This window comes from Capricornis sumatraensis, chromosome 18 (genome assembly GCF_032405125.1).
Source record: "Capricornis sumatraensis isolate serow.1 chromosome 18, serow.2, whole genome shotgun sequence".
Taxonomy (NCBI): Eukaryota; Metazoa; Chordata; class Mammalia; order Artiodactyla; family Bovidae; genus Capricornis; species Capricornis sumatraensis.
Genome location: NC_091086.1, coordinates 30,792,239 through 30,811,236, shown reverse-complemented (window position 1 = coordinate 30,811,236; position 18,998 = coordinate 30,792,239). Strand labels below are relative to the sequence as shown.

The 18,998-nt window shown below is 41.8% G+C and overlaps 1 protein-coding gene across 1 annotated transcript in view; it reads right to left on the bottom strand.

Annotated features, from left to right (window-relative positions):
• Positions 1-18,998, bottom strand: part of CDC20B (cell division cycle 20B) — a 68,976-nt gene that overhangs the window by 34,466 nt on the left and 15,512 nt on the right. The window contains exons 3-4 of the mRNA XM_068990727.1: positions 4,931-5,150; positions 1,802-1,932 (exon numbers count right to left, since the gene is read on the bottom strand). Coding sequence (XP_068846828.1) covers positions 1,802-1,932; positions 4,931-5,150 — 351 coding nt within the window. The remainder of the gene's footprint in view (positions 1-1,801; positions 1,933-4,930; positions 5,151-18,998) is intronic.

The following is an 18,998-nucleotide window of genomic DNA, read 5'->3' as shown; positions in this document are numbered from 1 at the left end:
CTCAGTGCCACTCTTCAAGGATTCATTCTTCAGAATCCCGTAGAGACAACAAAGCTGACCCAGGCATTTCCCAGATAGTGTGCTTGCGCTCCATGCACCCAGGGATACTCTTCGCTGGGTGAGATCTCCTATTACTTTAATGAGCAACGTGGCATACAGCTGGCTGGGTATGAGAATTCTGAACATCTCCATAGCTAGTCAGCTCTCACTATGGAAATACCCGCTGGATGATCTCTGAGGACCACAGGAAGACACCTGTTCACCGCCAAGGTGAAAGACCTCGCTTTACATCTGCACCGTTTTTGCTGCTATTGGACTCCCAACTAGTCATGACAATAAATGCTCTACATAAAGTAGTAAAACAGCTTCCATTATCCCCTGCCCAGGTTCTCCAGTGAAACTGGGATGATGTTCAGGCTGGATAACAATTGCTGTATTGATGGTAACTTGCCCGCACTGTCGTGACCCCACCAACAGAGCCACCAACTTTGCTGCTGCCAGTTACCAGACAGCACAAGGGGAAAGGAAGGGGAAGTCCTGGAAGTCAGGGCAGTAAAAACTCCAGTCACCAGAAGAGGGTGGAAAGGACAGTGGTGCTAATAGCCTGGCCTGGGCGTGAGTTCAACAGCACACATAGTTCCCTCAACATAACTCCCTGGCCATCTTACCCTTACCCAGCAACAAGCAAGTAACGAGTGAAGTCACTCAGTCATGTCCGACTCTTTGCGACCCCATGGACTGTAGCCTGCCAGGCTCCTCCATCCATGGGATTTTCCAGGCAAGAATATTGGAGTGATTTGCCATTTCCTCCTCCAGGGGATCTTCTCGACCCACGGATCAAAGCCGGGTCTCCCACACTGCAAGCAGACTCTACCATCTGAGCCACCAGGGAAGCCCCACCCAGCAGCAAAGCACCTAGGAGAAGACTTGCTCTAATACAATTGTTTTCAACTGCATTTAAGTTCAAATAATTAAACTTCACATTCACAATATTTTATTGTTCCTCCCGCAAAACACATATGCCAAACACAGGAAGCACACACCAAATGACCAACTTTGCCTAAATTGAGAATTTATGACATTCCTAGTTCAGTTTTCTAAATGAAACATTGATTCCTTCAGAGGCTCTTCCCTGGATTCAATAAACCTAAAATCATGCTATTGATATTTAATGTGCCCAAAGGATTTAGGGTGGACTATGATATTAGAATCATAATCAATAAGATCTTTAAAATAATTAAGTTAACTTCATAGAAAATTTTTTTTAAAAAACCACAAAGACTTAAGGGAAATTTTGAAAAAACCATCTTATAGAGGAGGAGTCAAACCAATCTGACAAAGGGCAGACCATATTACCACACACTTTCCAAAGAATTGGGAAAAGACTGCACAACAGAACTTTGCACTGAGAGGAAACATACATAGTATGCATAATTTTATTTTATTTTATTTTTTTTACCACACTGCTTGGCATGCAAAATCTTAGTTCCCAGACCAGGGACAAACCCACACCCCCTGCACTGGACCACTGGGGAAGTCCCTCTGTTTTTAATCTTTACCATTTGGATGGTTAGTCTCATTTTCACTTTTTTGATTGATGTTAATTAAATATTTTTTTGTGTTACTTAACAACCCTGTTTCTTTTTGGAAGTGTCTTTCATACACTCATTTTTCCTATCAGGAACCCATCCTTTCCTTATTGATTTGTAAGAGCGGCTAAGCCAGCTCTTATCTCACGTTTGGGACTCAGCTGTTTGAGCTTCTCAAGATGAGAAATCTTTGGTTTTCTCTCTTCACCCACCAGGTCTTTTGAAGCAACTTTATCCTTCCGGCCTCTGTCCACTGCATGAGGTGCCTTGCCAAACTGGAAAGCAGAGTTATTTGTTCCAGAACTTTCTTTGTTGGGGGTCTTCAGTGGTTCCTTGCAGGATCCTGCCAGAAAACATTTAACTTTGAATTTGGTTTTTAAAATAATAGCTCAGTTGGTAAAGAATCTGCCTGCAATGCAGGAGACCTGGGTTTGATTCCTGGGTTGGGAAAATGCCCTGAAGAAGGAAATGGCAACCTACTCCAGTATTCTTGCCTGGAGAATCCCATGGATAGAGGAGCCTGGCAGGCTACATACAGTCCATGGGGTCGCAAGAGTTGGACACAACTTAGAGACTAAACCACCACCATAATCTCTTAAACCTTTGGTGGGAGGTCAGTCCTTGACATGTACAGAACATGAACATGTAGGCCCTCATCTCTCCAAAGCCCTAGTCGGGGTGGGGTGGAGGGGTGACACAGAGTCAAGGGTACTGGGTTCATGAGTGAACACTGGGTGAGAAATTCCCTCGGTGGCCTCAGAACCAGGAGGAAATGTCAAGATTAAAGACCTGACTCCAACTGCAGCAGCAGCAGCAACAGAAACACTTTAACTCTGCATGGAAAGAACACATTTGCGCATTTGAAGAATGGATACAAACAGTTCAAAGTTTAAAATGATGGTGAGAAGAGTAGCTGGTTTGCGCAGGTGGTGAACATCCTGCCAGGAAGTCACTATGGGATGCCTGCCTTTCAGTCACTGATGTTCACTACATGATTATAGCAAAACACTTCACCTCTCCCTCTTCCTGGCGCACAAAGATATAAAACTAGTTTGAGATGACTTCAGTAAAATACTTCCAAAGGTACTGTCATGGAAGAGCCAATGTTGTTTACCTTGTTATTATCCATGTCTATTCTCTTCTCAAGACTGAGAAAGCCCTTTACCAGACTTTTAACTGCAATGAAAACCATGACAAGTCATCTTCTTAAGTTAAATATCTGCTATATCACTTGTTCATCAGAGGAACCAAGGGACAAATGGATTAAGTATTTTGGCCTTTTGCCATGTGACAATCTCTTCTTATTTGGACAAACATGTGCTGGATAAGCTGTCACTGATGTTCCTAGAGCCCAACCCCTCAAGTTCTGGGCTATCCAAAATCTAAGAGGAAGGAAGAATCCAAAATCTAATTTTAACTTTGCAGAAATGTTCTGCAAAGTTTTAGATCTTACTCTTTGTCCTGCAAAATTATGCATGCCTGTTTTGTGATATTTGTAGACAAGTAAAGAGGAGAAGCAACAGTTAGAACTGCACATGGAACAACCGACTGGTTCCAAATAGGAAAAGCAGTACTCAAGGCTGCATATTGTCACCCTGCTTGTTTAACTTATATGCAGAGTACATCATGAGAAACACTGGGTTGGAGGAAGCACAAGTTGGAATCGAGATTGCTGGGAGAAATATCAAGAACCTCAGATATGCAGATGACACCACACTTATGGCAGAAAGTGAAGAAGAACTAAAGAGCCTCTTCATGAAAGTGAAAGAGGAGACTGAACAAGTTGGCTTAAAGCTCAACATTCAGAAAACGAAGATCATGGCATCCGGTCCCATCGCTTTATGGCAAATAGATGGGAAAACAGGGGGAACAGTGGCTGACTTTATTTTTCTGGGCTCCAAAATCACTGCAGATGGTGACTGCAGCCAGGAAATTAAAAGATGCTTACTCCTTGGAAGGAAAGTTATGACCAACCTAGACAGCATATTGAAAAGCAGAGACATTACTTTGTCAACAAAGGTCCATCTAGTCAAGGCTATGGTTTTTCCAGTGGTCATGTATGGATGTGAGAGTTGGACTATAAAGAAAGCTGAGCGCCGAAGAATTGATGCTTTTAAACTGTGGTGTTGGAGAAGACTCTTGAGAATCCCTTGGACTGCAAGGAGATCCAACCAGTCCATCCTAAAGATCAGTCCTGGATGTTCATTGGTAGGACTGATGTTGAAGCTGAAACTCCAATACTTTGGCCACCTGATGCGAAGAGCTGACTCATTTGAAAAGACCCTGATGCTGGGAAAGATTGAGGGAAGGAGGAGAAGGGGATGACAGAGGATGAGATGGTTGGATGGCATCACCAACTCAGTGGACATGGGTTTGGGTGGACTCCGGGAGTTGGTGATGGACAGGGAGGCCTGGCGTGCTGCGGTTCATGGGGCCGCAAAGAGTCGGACACAACTGAGCGACTGAACTGAAACTGAACTGAAAGAGGAGAAGAAGCAGGCTCTCTGAACCTCAAATGAGAAAGAAAATGTTGCAGTTGAATGGTAGTACTGACAATCATCCCAGTTATCAACAAAGAGTTCACGTCCACCAGCCTAAGGAATCCTGGACCTCTCAGATTTTGTCCACAAATCATGACAGCAATGAACCTCTCTACAAACATCCCTTTTAGGATGGGAGGGCCCTCAGTGTTCACCTTTCTGGAACAAAAAGAAAGAAATCCCACCAGCAAAACACCAAGAAAACAATGTTTCTGACTAATATGCAATATAAACTTAAATAGAAAATAAAATAGACTTTATTATAAAATTATTTTGTCTGATTATCTCTTAGAATTCTAAATTTCTCATGCAATGCCTTATTTGAAAATAACTAGTTAATTAAGGATCTATGAAAGAAAAGGGAGCCACTTTAGTCAGAAATTCCTCTGAAACAGCATTAAAATCACCCCTCGATTTAAAATATCTTTCAGAAGACAGCCGTTAGGATGACCTTCCTCCTACCCTGTATCTCTTATTGCTTCAGCCAACTATTTTCAGTATTGGTACTTACTATTACATGAGAATTTCATTGATTTAAAAAAGATTTGGGCTCCTTCCAATCTGCAGGACTATGGTGCCTCATTGTGTCTAATGTCATATTTAAAATACAACATACTTTCTTTTGGTTTTGTTTCAGCCCTCCCCTTCCCCTGCCCCCTTGGAAATTTCTTCTTCAAAAGGAGAAAAACAGAAAGCAGTTTACTAAATACAACACTAGGTATTTCTGTAAGACAGATTCTCTCAGAAATATATCTTTTTTTAAGATTAGAAAACTGGCCTGTGGCATTTCTATTACCTCACCTGGAGTTAAGGTCTCTTTCTCAGGAGTCATCTCCAGCACAGTTTCTGGGAGGTCAGTAGTTGAATGCTCTTCCCCAAAGGAAGGGGCTGTCACATCCCCAGCTTGGCTCTGCCGCCATCTTGCGGTAATCGGGCTACTGGCAACAGGAACTTCAGCTGATACTCTCTTTGCCAAGTTGCTGGTGAAGTTAGAGTATGTAGTGTTAACTACATTAAATACCTATTTAATAACAAAAAGATCCATGATTTACAGTACCCTCAATGACACAATCATTAAGATTCCTTAAAGAGAATTATAAACAACTCATCTAGTACAATACAAAATGTATACGTTGATACATATACATGAAATTTTTAATTTTTGTGACCTGGGAAAATGTTATTTTACATATGCATATAAAATAAACATATGATTACATATTTTAACAAAGACACACATACTCAGAGCCTCTGCTGAGGGTCTCAAGACACCAAAGCAATTGAGGAAATGATTATGCTTATGTTTATTACTATTACATACAAATATAAAATATGAAGTTGAATAACACTATATACTGAGCATATAAGATGCTTACATAAAATCATAAAATCTGAAAATAAACAGCAATTTTCTAGTCCAATCCATTTCACAGATAGGAAAAATGAGGCCTAACTTGCACAACGTCTGTCCATCCTTTCTGAGAAACAACAGGAGTTTGGTAGTTATAGATCCTTTAGTGGTGAGCTATGCCCTGGAGCTATGTGGAATTAAAATGAAAATGAATTATTTTCTAACAAAATGACAGGCATATTAAGTTGTGCCCGCTAAGTTGTTTCAGTCATGTCTAACTCTTTGCAACCCTATTGACTATAGGCCCCTAGGTTCCCCTGTCCATGGGATTTTCCAGGCAAGAATACTGAAATAGGTTGCCATGCCCCCTCCAGGGGATTTTCCTGACTCAGGATGGAACCTGTGTCTCAAGTCTCTTGCACTGGCAGGCAGGTTCTTTACCACTAAAGCCACCTGGGAAGCCCCATGTTAGGTTAATATGCTGTGCTTAGTTGCTCAGTCATGTCCAACTCTTTGTGACTCCATGGACTGTAGCACACCAGGCTCCTTTATCCATGGGGATTCTCCAGGAAAGAATACTGGAGTGGGTTGCCATGCCCTCCTCCAGGGGATCTTCCCAACTCAGGGATTGAACCCAGGTCTCTTGCACTGCAGGCAGATTCTTACTGTCTGAGCCACCAGGTAACCCAAGAACCCTGGAGTGGATAGCCTTCTCCAGGGGATCTTCCCAACTCAGGTATCGAACCGGGATCTCCTGCATTGCAGGTGTATTCTTTATCAGCTGAGCTAAAAAGGAAGCCCATATTAGGTTAATATCCTTCTATAAAGTGCTCTTACAGAAATGTAGAAAAGTTTGCCATCCCATGGGAAAATGAGCATGAGACATAAAAAGGCAGCTCACAAAAGAGATATAAATGTTCCCAAAATATTCAAGCTCATTTGTAATCAAAAAATGCAAATTTAAAACAATAATGCTGCTACTACTGCTGCTAAGTCGCTTCAGTCGTGTCCAACTCTGTGTGACCCCATAGACAGCAGCCCACCAGGCTCTCCCGTCCCTGGGATTCTCCAGGCAAGAGCACTGGAGTGGGTTGCCATTTCCTTCTCCAATGCATGAAAGTGGAAAGTGAAAAGTGAAAGTGAAGTCGCTCAGTCGTGTCCGACCCTTAGCGACCCCATGGACTGCAGCCCACCAGGCTCCTCTGTCCATGGGATTTTCCAGGCAAGAGTACTGGAGTGGAATGCCATTGTTAGCAATTTTTAAAAATGACATTTCCTAATGTTGAAGGTTCTAGAAACAAGCACTGGCATGCAGTACTGGTGGGGTGTCAATTAGTATTTGGAAAGGACAATTTGGCAGTGTGTGTTAAAAGCCCTTTATAATGTGTCTAACCTCTACTGACCTAGCAATGTCACCTCGAAGAATTCAAGGAAGAAACCAAAGATTGCAGCATCTATTGAGTGCTTACCACATACAAACCCATGTGTTAAGAGCTTTATGCACATTCACATATAATCTTCAGAAAGACCTGGTGAAGCAAGTCTGTTATTTATTCCCATCTTACCAATGATGAAACTGAGGTTCAGAAGTTAAGTGAATTGCCTAAGACCACACAGTGAGTAAATGGAGATGCTATACCCTAACCTTCTCTGTCTGGCTCCACAGTCCACACTTTCAATTGAGAACACGAGGATGTGTACTGCAGTATATAAGGGAAAAAGATGAGGGGACTCAGTGCTCACCACGGGAGAACTGATCAGGTAAACTGTGGCATCCATAGAAAGGAATACTCTGCAGTCATTAGAAGTGATGACACACATTAGGGAAATGCAAATCAAAACCACAGTGAAGCACCACTTCACACTCACTACTATAATCAATAAATGTATCTATCTATAACTGTTGGTGAGTATGTAGAGAAATTAGAATCTTTGTACATTCCTTATGGGATTGTGAAACAGTACAGCTGCTGTGGAAAAAGTCTGGCAGTTCCTCAAAAAGCTAAACCTAGAATCACCATATGACCAGCATTCCACTCCTAGGTATATACCCAAAAGAAATGAAAACAGGTACTCAAATACCGATGTACGGATGTTCATAGTAGTGTTACCAACTCCAAGCTCACTCTGCTCGCTGCCAAACGGCAGGCCAATGAATCTGAGAGACGAGATGTTGAGGAAAGGAAGAGACTTTAATCAGGGAGCCAGCAGACCAAGAAGATGACAGGCTAGCACCTCAAAATAACCATCTTATCGTGTTCTGGAAGCCAGGTTCTTTTATAGATCAGGGATGGGGGGAGGTGAGGAAGCAAAGTAAAAAAGCTGTTAATCTTGCAAACATCTCCTAGAATGGCAAGCCTCAGGCAAGGGATGTGTTAATTTCTCCCTTCCTGCCACCCACAGGTGGACAGGGTTCTGAACAAAGGCACATGTTAGTTTAACAGGCAGGCAGACGGGCAGGATTCTGAGGCAAACCATTCTGTGCAGTATAATAATAAATGGACAGGGAAGCCTGGCGTGTTGCAAAGTCAGACACGACTAGCAACTGAACTGAACTGAATAATAGCAAAAGCGAAAAAAAGCATCAGAACATCTGGGGTCAGAACTGGCTTCCTCCCTGCACTGCTGTATTATTCATAATTGCCAGAAGGTTGAAATGGATAAACAAATTGAGGGCAGAAGTATGTGTACAATGGAATACATACATATTCCTATATGACAACATATATATATATGAATATTACTCATATAAAAAGAAATGAAGTACTCATAAAATGCTACAATGTGGATAAACCTTGAAAATACTCTAAGTGAAAAAAGCCAGAAACATATTGTATTATTCCATGTATGTGAAATACCCAAAATAGGTAAACTCCACAGAAACAGAACACAAATCAGTAGTTTCCATGTGTTGGGGGAAGGAGGAAATGGGAAGAAACTGCCTAATGGTTATGGAGTCTTCTTTTTTCTTTTTTTGAGTCATCTTTTGTGATGATGAAATTATTTTGGAAGAAGATAGAGGTGGCAGTTGTACAACACTGTGAATGTACTAAAGGCCGCTGAATTTTTCATCTGAAAATGTTTATTTTTATGTTTTTATATTTTATGATTTCACTTCAATTTTAAAATCTTTCAAGTAGAATAAAATTCAATAAAACATGAAAATGCTTACACTCTACTAACAAGTAAAAAAAGGACACTATACAAGAGTATTCCAATATGGTCCCACTTCCTATTTATAAAAGAAAGATAGGAAGAAAGAAAATATGCGAGAACATTTAAGGCAGGGAATATTGGTTTTGTTTGCTTTTTTTAGTGAGTATGTGTGAAAGTGATTGTCCTTCCCAACCGCAGACAGGCAGTTGCTTCATCAGGCAAGAAGAATTCTCTCCCCAAGGCATCAAAAGGACACCTTCCCTAGAAAAAAGAGAAGTCAGGAGCCTGAGGTCTCCGCTGCCATGAACAGTGTCTATGAACAGTGTCTCTTGGGGTTGATTTTTTTGCCTTTCAATTGTTCTACCCTTGTAATTGTTTTTGAGTAGGAACAGGAAAGCTGAAAAGCAGGAAGGAGAGAGCCCGGGAAACATAAATCAGGCGTCTCCCGCTCAGAAGTCTAGACAAGGGGGCAACAGGGAAGGAACTGGCAGGAGCAGACCCCCAGGGAGAAATGTGGCCCACTCAGATTTTCCTCTTCCTACTTCTAGGGTACTGTCCTCCAAGGAAACCTCAGAATCAACTCAACGACTAGAGAGGTTCAGCCGCAGGCACAAGGAGACTGGGTGGTGGGAATCTCTCCCCAACTGTAAGGCTCATGTCTCAGCCAAGAAAGACAAGGGGCTTCCCCCACAGCTCAGTGGTCAAGAATCCTCCAGCCAATGCAGGAGACACGGTCAGATCTCTGCTCCAGGAAGATCCCACATACCACAAAGCAACTAAACCCAGGCACCACAACTACTGAGCCTGTGCTCTAGAACCTGGGGCGAGCCGCAACTGCTGGAGCCCACTCGCCGTAGAGTCCGTGCTCTGAAACAAGAGAAGGCACTACAGTGAGAAGTCCGCACACGGCAACTAGAGAGCAGCCCCTGCTCGCTGTAACTGGAGAAAAGCCCGTGCAGCGGTGAAGACCCAGCACAGCCAAAAGTGAATAATTAAATGATTTTTTTAAAAAAAAAGAAGAAGAAAGTCAGAGGGGCATGTTGTCCCTGCTTTAACAGAAATTGAGACTTTTCATCAATTTTCTTGTTTCTTAGTCTTCAAATGATTCAAAAATTTTCAAATGCCATGGGAAAGCAAACTTACGGGCCCCATTCAGGCTGTGGGTTAGGTCTGCAACCTCTGCAAACACCAGCCAAGCCACCCTCTCCCTTCTTGGTGGCAAGAAAGAGAGCAGCCACCATATTTGAAGATTAACTTGAGCCAAACATGATGCTCTTGATCCAAGGTTTTCTTGGAGCTCCAATTTAAATATATAAAAACAAAATAATCCTGAGTTTAGAAGAGGGAAAATAAAGAAGAATTTGAGTATGTCCAATTGAATATGAATTGAATATATGTCATATCAATATGAAAAGAATAGGTCAGCTAAGAAAAATGATTAAGCAGTTTCACACTGACACTGACACTGAGCCATGTTTCTCTGACTGTTACTCTCACCATACAGTGCCCCCATCTGGGATGCTTTTCAACTGTTCTCTCCCGGAGCAAATTCTAGCCTTGTAGCTGGGATCAGCTGGAACTCCTTCCCGAAAGTGTTGATTCAGTAGACTAAGAGATCCCTCACCAAAATGGATGGGCACCATCCAATCCGCCAGGGGCCCAGATGGAGCAAAAAGACAAAGGAAGGGCAAATTCTCTTGCTTCTTGAACTGAGATGTCCATCTTTTCCTGCCCTCAGATATCAGAGCTCCTGGTTCTTAGACCTTCAGACTCCTTGACTTATATCAGCAATTCCCTAGTTCTCAGGCCTGTGGACTTGCACCGAATCATACCATTTTCCTGGTTCTCCAGCTTGCAGATGGCAAGGTTGTGGGGTTTACTCCATAACCTCACGAACTTCTGTCTATATCTCTATTGGTGTCTGTGTCTATGTTAATGTCTATGTCTATGTCTCTGTCATATATCCTGTTGATTCTGTTTCTCCAGAGAATCCTGATACAACAGTGGCCCCCTAAGATATGCAGGTCCTAATCCCTAGAACCTCTGAATGTTCCCTCCTATGACAAAGAGGTTTTGCAGATGTGTTTATCAAGGTCAGGACCTTGGGATGGAGAGATCATCTCGGATTATGTGGGTTACCCCTCCCTCTAGAAGGAGGCAGAGGGAGACTTGACCACACACAGAGGAGGAGAAGGCAATGCGACCACAGAGGCAGAGGCTGGAGCATTGCTCAACCAAGAAATGCTGGCTCACCAGAAACTGGAAGAGGCAAGGAACAGCTCCTCCCCTAGTGCCTCTGGAAGAAGCAAGGCCCTGCTGACTCCTTGGCTTCTGCCAGCGAAACTGACTTTGGACCTCTAGCTTCCATAACTGTCAGAGAACACGTGTGCTGTTTTAAGCCACAGAATTTGTGGTAATTTATTACATCAGTCATTAGAAACTAATACTTAGCACTCCTTATGCTTCCATGGCTCACTGTGTGTGCTTCCAGTAGAGCCGATTATGAATAATAACAGCATTCGTTGAGTGCTCAGTATGTGCCAAGCACTGAGATAAAAGCATTAGAGGATTTTTCTTTAAAACCTCATCACAATGCCATGAGATAGGTACAATTGGTTCCCCCATTCTCCAGAGTTGGGAAGTGAAGGTTAACAGACTTGAACAAGATAACTTGAGCAAAGACACAGCGCCGACAAGTAGGAGATGCAGGATTCAGGCCACCGCGATTGTAGGCAGTGTGACAGCCCCTGCAGCATGCAGTGCACAGCCTCCTAACCGCTCAGGGCAACTTGCAGTCCCAACTCACAAAGCCATTCAGTCTTCAGGCCCTGCGCTTTTAACATCTCTGCTCACGCTGTAGTCTCAGTGTTTGTGTCGCTCCCCTAAAGTTAGTCGCTCAGTCATGTCCAACTCTGCAAATCCATGGGGTGTAGCCCACCAGGCTCTTCTGTCTATGGGATTTTCCAGGCAGGAATACAGGAGTGGGTTGCCATGCCCTTCTCCAGGGGATCTTCCCAACCCAGGGATCGAACCCAGGTCTCCTATACTGGAGAGAGAGTCTACCATCTGAACCACCAGGGAAGCTCAGATGGTAAAGAATGGGATTCGTGCCCTTAGAAAAGAGGCCCCACAGAGCTGACCAGCCCCTTCCACCATGGGAGGGCACAAGAAGAAGTCTGCAGCCCAGCAGACAGCCTTCAGCTGGCCACACTGGGACCCTGACCTCAGACTTCCAGCCTCCAAAACTGAGAAATAAAATCCTATTGTTTATAAGCTGCCCAGTCTGTGGTGTTTCGTTACAGCAGCCCACACAGACTAAGACGGCTCATGTTTCACTTTCCTGATTATTGTTATGTCCTACTATATCAGCAGTTCCTAAAGACCAGAGACTCTGTCTTTTCTCTTACTAGCCTCAGATTACAGGATATTTATTGGCATCTAGGAGTGCATGAACAAATGAATGAATCTCTTTCCTCTGAGGCAATTAATCCTGAAATGGCACAAGGGATTTAAGAAACAATCTAGAGGCAGGGAAATAAGCTATCTTCTTTCTTTCTTGTCCATTAAGAATGATTTTCAAATTGGACAGCATATCATAAACATTTCTGCAGAAACTGAAGAGTGAGATAAATTAAGCAGTGAGTACTCCTCTGAGCAATTTAAATAAGTTCAATCACTGGGACCAGTCCTCAGAACACTGGCAACACTTCCAGAATGGACACTGATTAGTGATCTATGATGACAAATGAGAAAATGCCCCCCCAAATTTAGATAGACAGATGTTTTTCATGGTTTTCCAACAGGAGGAATAAGTCACTAGAAATAAGTAGCTTGCAGACAGCAGTCCAGAAGGCACAAGTCTTATTGAATCCATGTGAGCCTGAATGAATCCCCCTGCAATATACTACAGGGGGGTTGTCCCTGGCCTAACACTGTTCAATTTGTTATTAGTGGTTTGAATGGGAATTTATCAAAATTATTTTTCCCAAGTTGAGAAGAAAGTTAAAATATTAAAAATATAAAGCCTGGGACAAAGACCAAAGTCAGCAAAATTCCATTCCATAAGAATATGTGAAAAATCTTCCCATTTAGATTGTTTTCACTGCACAGGCCTAATGTGGGAAAGAACTGATAAGAAGTAAAAATGACAGGCAGTATTAAACAACCACCTCCAGAATATGAGACAACAGTATAACGCCATTACTTTGCTTAAGTAGTACAATTTTAGCTCTTATTAAGGAAAAAACAATGTCCAGGAAAAAAGCAAGCAAAATCTGATTATCTCTGCACAAGTCGGAACTCATCTGGAGAACTGCAGCCAGTCTTAGAACCATTCTTTTAAAAGGAGATGGACAAGCCAGGATTCAAAACTTGATTTTATTTGGAGGAAAGAGACCACAATAATAGGAGATCAGGGAAAACACAGTAACAGAGCGACACATGAGTGGGGTGAAGGCACCTGGGGTATCTAGTCCAGAGGAAAGGAGGCCCAAACGGAGCTGTATTCTTCATTTTTTATCAGTTGTGCCACACAGCTGGTGGGATCTTAGATTCCCCCACCAGGATTCGAACCCACATCCCTGCATTGGAAAGTCCTGGAACTGTCTTCTTTAAAGGGAAGCAATTTATGAAATAAAAGCAAAAACGTATTTTTGTGTTGCTCTCCTGTGACAAAACTAGGACCGACCCTGCAAAACTAGGACCGACCCCTGATGCATGGGAGGAGGCAGATCTGTATCCAACACAAATGACAAGTCAATCACTGGTAACATGTTGAATATATAGCTCTCAGGCAGCCCCTCCATGAAGGAAGGACATGTGGTTTTTAAGGGCACAGATGAACATTTTTTACGAGTTATGTATTTTAATGTGTGCTTTTTAATGTTTTAACTTTTTCAAAGTTGATAGAAAGTTTTCCCTTATGAAAATTAATTCAAGTAAAATAAATGACGATTTGAACAAAAAAAAATTAAGTCATTAAAAAATGGTATGCAGACAAATAACTATAGCTTAAGAAACCCTGCTGCAGACTGTGGTATTTCATCTTCAATGTTTTTAAACTTTTGTTTCAGGATCTATCTCCTGCTAAGGAAATGCCTGTCGCATAGTTTTAAATGACTCAAGTATTTATTAATAGAGAGGAAGAGGAAGATAAGAAAAATAAGACAAAGAAGGGAAAAGGGATGAATGACTTGATAGTCCAAGCACATCAGTGTGGCTTGTTTACCTTTAGAGTTCACATCATATTGACACTAAATCGGGAGGAATGCAGGGCACCAGGGCCAAAAAATAAATAGGATAGAGAGGTTAAAAATAAGGTCAGGAAGTAACAAAATGAAACAACTAGGAAAATAGAAACAAATACATATCTAGTGATAAATAATCTGACACACAAATATTCAGTGGGAGGGAAAAACTCAGACATCCCAAGGAAAGACATGCTGGTGATGTCAGGATCTTTCTAGAACCCAGTGACAGAGACAAAAGTAACAAAGATGGCCCAATAGCTATCCAACATATCCCCCCAACCACCCTTTCTAAGCCTCTGAATGTCTGCCCCTACCACCACCCTCACCACCACAAGCCCAACACAGCAGTCCACAAGGCATTTCAAATTCAGGGCCTCAGTACTATTTCAGGTTAATTGTGAAGACCAAAATGTTTATCTTCTCCTTCTTTAACGTCCAATGCCTCCTTGTCCTAGGGAGCAACACTACCCAAGCAAAGACTGTCAAGATGAGACATTCTTAATTCTGTCTTGCCAACACCTGCCACTAGGGCCTCCAGGGTGTCTTTAGCATCTATGCCTTCCTTTCTAAGTCCCTGGCCAAGGTTGCCTTCCTTAGTCTCTCTGTTTGACTTGTTGCTCTACAGACTCTGATCCCTTCCAGAGAACTTCAGTACACATGGCCAAGGTTTCAGCCGTTCTTCTCCACTCCCTCCCCTCTTCAGACCCTTACAGTGATTTCTTATAAAACTAAATGTCTCCTCATGAATAAAACCCCTTCACCAGAGGGTAGTACTGTCACATTCACCAGCAGTCTGACCTTTCACGTTTTCTCCTAAGTAAGCATATTTTGCATCCCAAAAAAAAGGCAATGCCAAAGAATGATCAAACTACCGCACAATTGCACTCATCTCACATGCTAGTAAAGTAATGCTCAAAATTCTCCAAGCCAGGCTTCAGCAGTGCGTGAACTGTGAACTTCCAGATGTTCAAGCTGGTTTTAGAATAGGCAGATCTCTGGTTCAGAGATCAAATTGCCAACATCTGCTGGATCATCGAAAAAGCAAGAGAGTTCCAGAAAAACATCAATTTCTGCTTTATTGACTATGCCAAAGCCTTTGACTGTGTGGATCACAATAAACTGTGGAAAATTCTGAGAGAGATGGGAATACCAGACCACCTGACCTGCCTCTTAAGAAACCTATATGCACGTCTGGAAACAACAGTTAGAACTGGACATGGAACAACAGACTGGTTCCAAATAGGAAAAGGAATACATCAAGTCTGTATACTATCACCCTGCTTATTTAACTTATATGCATAGTACATCATGAGAAACACTGGGCTGGATGAAGCACAAGCTGGAATCAAGAGTGCTGGGAGAAATATCAATAACCTCAGATATGCAGATGACACCAGCCTTAAGGCAGAAAGTGAAGAGGAACTAAAGAGCCTCTTGATGAAAGTGAAAGAGGAGAGTGAAAAAGTTGGCTTAAAGCTCAACATTCAGAAAACGAAGATCATGGCATCTGGTCCCATCACTTCATGGGAAATAGATGGGGAAACAGTGGAAACAGTGTCAGACTTTATTTTTCTGGGCTCCAAAATCACTGCAGATGGTGACTGCAGCCATGAAATTAAAAGATGCTTACTCCTTAGAAGGAAAGTTATGACCAACATAGATATCATATTCAAAAGCAGAGACATTACTTTGCCAACAAAAGTCCATCTAGTCAAGGCTATGGTTTTTCCAGTAGTCATGTATGGATGTGAGAGTTGGACTGTGAAGAAAGCTGAGTGCTGAAGAATTGATGCTTTTGAACTGTGGTGTTGGAGAAGACTCCTGAGAGTCCCTTGGACTGCAAGGAGATCCAACCAGTCCATTCTAAAGGAGATCAGTCCTGGATGTTCATTAGAAGGACTAATGCTAAAGCTGAAACTCCAATACTTTGGCCACCTCATGCGAAGAGTTGACCCATTGAAAAAGACTCTGATGCTGGGAGGGATTGGGGGCAGGAGGAAAAGGGGATGACAGAGGATGAGATGGTTGGATGGCATCACTGACTCGATGGACGTGAGTTTGAGTGAACTCCGGGAGTTGGTGATGGACAGGGAGGCCTGGCATGCTGCGATTCATGGGGTCGCAAAGAGTCGGACATGACTGAGCGACTGCACTGAACTGAAGCATATTTTGTCTATTACAAAAAAATAGGTAGTTTAATGTCTTTAAAATAATTTTGCTTATGAAGTTGAAATTCCTAAATTCTAATTTTAGCTGTCCCTCTTACTAGTTATGATAATGAGGAGCTATTAACTTCTTCATATTTCAAAAAATTATTACATAAGGTCTATAAAGATCTTTATACAACACATGATTCCCTTTAACATAACTATGTACATACCTATGTATTAAATATAAAAAATTGCTCTCTACAAATGTGATTAGAATCATGTGTAGTATACAGCTCTTACAAACGTGAGTCATTTCTTTAGCACTTGGTTATTTGCTTCCTTATAATCATTCCCTAGTTGTTTCATGTGTTTTGTGTCCAAACTTGATTCCATACTTGTGTAAAGCTGCCTGCATCATTTACACTTTATGGAATTTTCTACTTTGCCTGAGTTGATTAATTAACTGAATCAACTGCTTTAGCCCATTCTTAACCAAATAGCTTCCTTTAACCTTGACCTTCAACCTCATCAATCTCTTCTCCCCCTTTTGGAAGCTTTCCTAGATCTTCTGAAAGAGTGTTGGTAGGTTTTCTAACATATGATCCTCTATGAAGAGAAATCTTAAATGTGGATTTATCTATAATCTGAAGATGGTCTCAGTACGGATAGAACATGTAAGCAATGATGACAGATCCCCAGAAAGCTAAGAGATGATGAAATCAAATATATACAGAGAAAGACTCTGCCAAATGAAATAAGGAGAAATTTTTAAGATCCAGAATCTGTGTTCACCACTGTCTAGGGTGGAAATTCTCCAAACTGTTGTCTTGAATGTTTGGTTAATGGGCCTGTATGAATACTTATATATCATAAATATATATCTATATATGTATATATCATGCTCCCAAGCCTTAAGAATCATAAAATTAACAAACCTACTCTGATCTGATTTTGTCCATGACAAGAGACTTATCTAAGCTTTCAAAGTCGTTTCCATATAGAGTGAATTTTCTGGTCAAACTAACATAAAACATCGGGTCTGCACAATTGTTATATTTCTGGTTGTAAAAACTAGCATGGTGGCTTCTACAGCAATTTCTTGCAAGTTCATACAGCATAATATTGGCCTTCTCAAGCCCTTTCAGCTCCGGATCACTCAATGGGAGAGTCTCAGAAAACAATGGACTAGAAGATATCATAATGATTTTATTAAAATTACATCACCCTTTGGGGCCCTGGCTGGGAGATGGTCAGTCAACATCCTTTCCAGAGTTCTCCCTCGGTCCCCTGTCTCAAAGCACAGTTATAATGGGATGGATTTACATGATTCAAATTATAGCAGGGTCTGTGAACTGAATTTTAAAACTATTTGCTTAAATAGTCTGAGGAGTTAACGTAGCTGCTGTAGACACAGAGACATGAAATACATTTAGTGTGGAAGATAAAGGGAAATGAAAGAAGCTTATTGCTCTGTAAACCAGAAAAAGATTAAGGTCTAAAGTTTCTCAGACTTAAATGTGCTCTTGAGTCATGAGGGGATCTTGTAAAAACGCAGACCCTGATTCAAAACAGGCTGGGATGAAACTGAAATGCGGTGTTTCTAACAAGCATCCAGGTGATGGCAGTGCTACAAACAAGGACCAGAATTGGAGGAGGAAAACCAGAGAATTTAAGCTACAGATAGCAGTGTTCAGATGTAATATAAACACAGGGGCTTTATCTTTTTCAATGACTCTGCTAGAGAACACCAAAATAATAGTATCACAGTTAAGTGATAGAATACATTTTGTGTATATTTTTAGTTTTTACTAGAAATTTTATTTACAAGAGATTAGTTTTCTTTTGTATCCATTCTTATCAGGGCCCAAGAGTGGGAGTGAAGTGGTTTATGGTCTCTGAAGGTTTAGGTGCCTCAGCAGTGTGCGTTGCTCAGCTGCCTCCAAACACACACAGCGCAGGAGCAGGGCTAGCAGCCACTTTAGCATTTCCTCTAAATCTCCAGAGATCTAACAGCAATGGCAAAGGACTCTCACAAGCTTCTCAAATCATTCCATGCACTTTCCTAGCACTTTCTGCAAATTCACCACAACATCAACAGCCAGGCCCTGGTGGAACAAAGCAACTTCATTCAAAACTTGCTATGTGTCCTAAACAGGGCATTTTTTTAAATGGCTAAAGGAACCACGGCTTTCGGGATATGCAGCCTTCAATTCCCTTTCCATATTTGCTCCTAAAATTTTCAACAAAGTTAGGCTTCCCATAGAAGATGGCAGCCACAGAAAAAAATGAAGACAAAAGATGAAACAACTAGATGACACACCCAAGTAGAAAGGTGGGGGCAGGGGGTTATGGGGAGCAGTGTTTGCCTTTTGTATAGAAATATCTTCCCTGGTAGCTCCGTTGGTTAAGAATCTGCCTGCAATGAGGAGACCACCAGCAATGCTCGAGACCTGGCTTTGATCCCTGGGTTAGGAAGATCCCCTGGAGAAGGAAATGGCAACCCACTCCAGTATTCTTGCCTGAAAAATTCCATGGACAGAGGAGCCTGGCGGGCTACAGTCCATGGGGTCACAAGAGTCAGGCATGACTTAGCGACTAAATCACCACCACCACCACCATCTTATTTAATTGCTAAAAGTCCTGTGTTATTATAGAGTTAAGTTTTTCCCCATCTAGAGTTTGCAGCCCATTGGTGAACCTTGAAATCATTTTGAAATCAAAAGCAGGCTGTTTTAAAAACACAATAGACCAGGATGTGCTGCAGTTCAAAGGGGAAACCTCATTTAATAAAACTTCTCGGTTACACCTGTCTGTGTATGTACTGAGTTATACCATAAAGTGCATTTCTCACTGTGCACCATAACCACAAATTTGAAAACTCACTGAACTACAGTTTGTTTTATGATAGAGGAGGGTTTTTTAAAGACGTCATTGTTTTTCATCTTTTTATTTTTACTATATTC